This window comes from Tupaia chinensis, unplaced genomic scaffold (assembly GCF_000334495.1).
Source record: "Tupaia chinensis unplaced genomic scaffold, TupChi_1.0 Scaffold000253_1, whole genome shotgun sequence".
Classification (NCBI taxonomy): Eukaryota; Metazoa; Chordata; class Mammalia; order Scandentia; family Tupaiidae; genus Tupaia; species Tupaia belangeri.
Genome location: NW_006159733.1, coordinates 1,456,372 through 1,459,815, shown reverse-complemented (window position 1 = coordinate 1,459,815; position 3,444 = coordinate 1,456,372). Strand labels below are relative to the sequence as shown.

At 52.6% G+C, this 3,444-nt stretch overlaps 1 protein-coding gene across 1 annotated transcript in view; it reads right to left on the bottom strand.

The window, feature by feature from the left end:
• Positions 1 to 2,129: 2,129 nt before the first annotated feature.
• The window catches only part of VAMP5 (vesicle associated membrane protein 5), an 11,252-nt gene continuing 9,937 nt past the window's right edge, over positions 2,130 to 3,444 (bottom strand). Inside the window, exons 3-4 of the mRNA XM_006149147.3 lie at positions 3,313 to 3,444; positions 2,130 to 2,907 (exon numbers count right to left, since the gene is read on the bottom strand). The exon at positions 3,313 to 3,444 is cut by the window's right edge and continues 1 nt beyond it. Coding sequence (XP_006149209.1) covers positions 2,698 to 2,907; positions 3,313 to 3,444 — 342 coding nt within the window. The 3' untranslated portion in view covers positions 2,130 to 2,697. The remainder of the gene's footprint in view (positions 2,908 to 3,312) is intronic.

The window sequence follows — 3,444 nt, the reverse complement described above, 5'->3', positions numbered from 1 at the left end:
TCTTTCCTAGCTCTCTCTTTAGCCAGCAAAGACCTGCTTATTTTGCATACTGGACCCTGAGCTCCCCTTACCACTCACACTGAGTCTGAGCTACAGCTAAGTAGCCCAGGCAGAGGCTGCCCTGCTCCATAGTCTTGGTGGAGCCTTCTTTTCTTCTTCCACGCCTTTGCCCAGTGACCTTTGCTGTGGCCTCAAAGGCACCCCTGCCTGACCCCGGGTGGCCCTTGAAAAACCTAATGCCATCATTCCTCCTCAGGATTCTGTGGTGCTTTGAAAAGTCAGGATTCTTTGCTACAGGGCAGGCTCCAGGCCACCATGTGTGACCCTGCATTATACTCCTTGAGAAGCCTGCCCTGGTTTTACTACTTGCCTTAGCCACAAGCTCAAGGAAGAACGAACAATGAGTGGAGAAATTGGAAAGTGGAAAACGTTCAGAGGGAATGGAGGGAATGTCTATCTGAAGGTAAAAAAGCCTCATGAAAAAAGAATCTTGGAAGGGCTCTCCTCTTTGTCATCCCATCTGGAATCCCATTGGGCTGAGCATCCCCAAGATGTCAAAAAAATAAGAGATATGGGGACTAGCAGATGGCGTAATGGTTATGTCACAAGTCCCACATAGCTGACAGCGGTTTGAGTCCCAGACCCGGCGGCCTGAAACTCATGCTGGGTGCATGTGGGTGTGTGCCCAAAATTCTGAGAGGAGAATGGAAGAAGGGGGATTGTGGTGTGGCCATGCCCCTGAGGGGTCATTTTCTCACTTCCTGTCTCTCTCTCTCCGGTGAGCACACACACCCTATAGCAAAAATATCTCTCAAAAAATAAGAGATTTTATTTTCAGGACCAGCAGTTGGCGTAATGGCTATGTCGCTAGACTCCCATGTAGCCAACTGCGGTTCGAGTCCCAGACCTGGTGGCTTAAACTCACGCCGGACGCATGTGTGTGCGTGCCCAGGATCCCAAGAGGAGAATGGAGGAGAAGGGATTGCGGTGTGGCCATCCTCCCCAGGGGATGATTTCTCGCTTTCTGTCTCTCTTTCTCTGTCTTTCTGGTGAGCACACGCGCCCTATAGCAAAAACCTCTCCAAAAAAAGAAAGAGATTTCATTCTCAGGGAAACAGGCTCTGAAGGTGAGGACCTGCTTGAGGGTCTGGTATGGGGCACGCATGTCCTTGCTCCTGTACTCCGCAAAGGTCTGCTGTGCAGGGTTGGATCCAGCAGGGAAAGGAGACTGAGCTGCAGGGCGCAAGGCTCCGCAGTGCTGGAAGCCATATGGAAGGTCACGGTTCTGAACATTCAGGCGTGTGCACACATGCCCATGACCCTGGCTGGTGAGGAACGATGGTGGAGGAATCATGGTATAAGATTCCGTTGAGGGCACTTGTATTTCTGTCTTTCAAAATAAATAAATAAACTTAAAGGGAAAAAAAGGGGGTGCAGCAGAGGGTGTAATGGTTATGTCACTGGACTCCTGTGTAGTCGACTGTGGTTCAAGTCGTGGATCTGGTGGCTTAAAACTCATGCTGGGTGTTGGGACCAGCAGATGATGTCCTGGTTATGTTGGACTCCCACATAGTTGACCGTGGTTTGAGTCCCAGACCCGGCAGGTGGAAGCTTAAACTCATGCAGGGCGCATGTGCGAGCCCAAGATCCCAAGAGGAGAATGAAGGAGAAGGGATTGAGGTGTGACCATCCCCCCCGGAGGGGGTTTTCTTGCTTTCTCTCTCTGTTCCTCTCTGTCTTTCTGGTGAGTACAAATGTCCTATAGAAAAAAACCTCTCTTCACACACACACACACACAAAAAAAAAAAAAAGGAAGAAAAGAAAAAGAAAAAGAAAAAAGAAAATCACACCAGCACATCCATACCCAAGATTCCAAAAGGAGAATGGAGGAAAAGGCCATGGCCATCCCTCTGGGGGACGATTTCTCGCTTTCTGTCTCTCTGTGTCTCTGGCAAGTGCATGCACCCTGTAGTAAAAATCTCTAAAAAAAAAAAAAAAAACCATAAAAGAAGCAGGGAAGAAGAGGATGGAGCCACCTCCTGGGGTGCCGGGATAGAGTCTGGATGGTGGAACTTGTCTTTTTTTTTTTTTTTTTTTTTTCAGATTTTATTTATTTATTTATTGCTATAGGGTGGGTACACTCACTGGAGACAAAGAGGGAAAGTACGGAAGCACACCTCCGCAAACACAGGAGGGGTGGCCACATCACAATCCCTTCTCGACTTCTTCAGGATTTTGGGCACACACGCACACACACCTGGCATGTTTTTCAAGTTGCTGAGTCCAGAACTCAAACCACACAGTTGGCCACGTGGGATCGAGCCGCTTCAACCACAACCCCATCTGCTTTGTAAGCTACCCCAGGAGTCAAGCAGAATGGAATTTACCAAGCTGGGGACCTTCAGACAGACAGACACGCGCGCACGCACACACACACACACATGCACACACACACACCAGCTTTTAACCAAACAGCAGCTTTTACTGAGCTCCGGGTGGGGCAGGCCTGGCACGGCCAGTGCAGTGGGCTGCCCTGAGGGCCAGTCTGTGGTGTGTGGGGAGATGCAGAGGTGCACACATCCGGGCTGCCTTCAGCATTCACTGGAGTGGCTCAGATGGGAGCAAACGCCTGGGGTTCTCTGGAGACCAGAACCAGCCGGTGTGGCCATTCCAGGCCTCTTTCCAAGCCCAGTTGGGTCAGTCGCCAGGCCCTGAGGCAGTGCCTGAGTCCTGGGCCTGAGGGGCACTACTGCCCCCACCACTCTGCCAGTAAAAGATGACCAGCAGCACAATCAGGATGACAACCAGGCCACCGCCCACCGCCAGCCCCACGTAGACCCGGCAGCGGATGTTCTCCCAGCGCTTCTTCTGAGCCAGGGTCTTGGTTGTCTTGCTGAAGGCTGAGCTCTGTGGACATAGGGTCAGAGTCAGTAGCTCCCTCAGGGCTTTGGAGCCAGCTCCTCCCAGCCCCACTGAGCAAGGTCCAGTCTCCCTCTGCATCCTTCCCTTCCCATCTGCTCCCCTTCCCCCCACAGCCTGCCCTGGGACCCACCTGCCCTGACTCTTGGTCTCTGACAGGGGTGTAGCCCCTGCCTTTCGGCCCTACTAGCTCACCTCCAGTTAACAGTGCCAGTCCCCGACTCACAGGAAAGTCTCACACCAAGGACTTAGTCCTTCATGAGACTCCACACTGTTGTCAAGCAGGCCTCAGCTCCCACTAGGGCCTGGAGACCCTGAGCACAGCCTAAGAGCTCCCTCTGAGGGCTTCACCAAGCCTCTCCCCTCCCCGCCCTGTTCCGCCAGGCCTCACACCATGTCCAGGAGTTGGTCTGAACGCTGCTCCAGTTCGGACAGCTTCCCATCGCGCTCCAGGACCTTGTCGAAGTTGTTGAGCATGATTGCCGTCACCTCGTCTGCCTGCTGCTGGCATCGCTCCAACTCTTT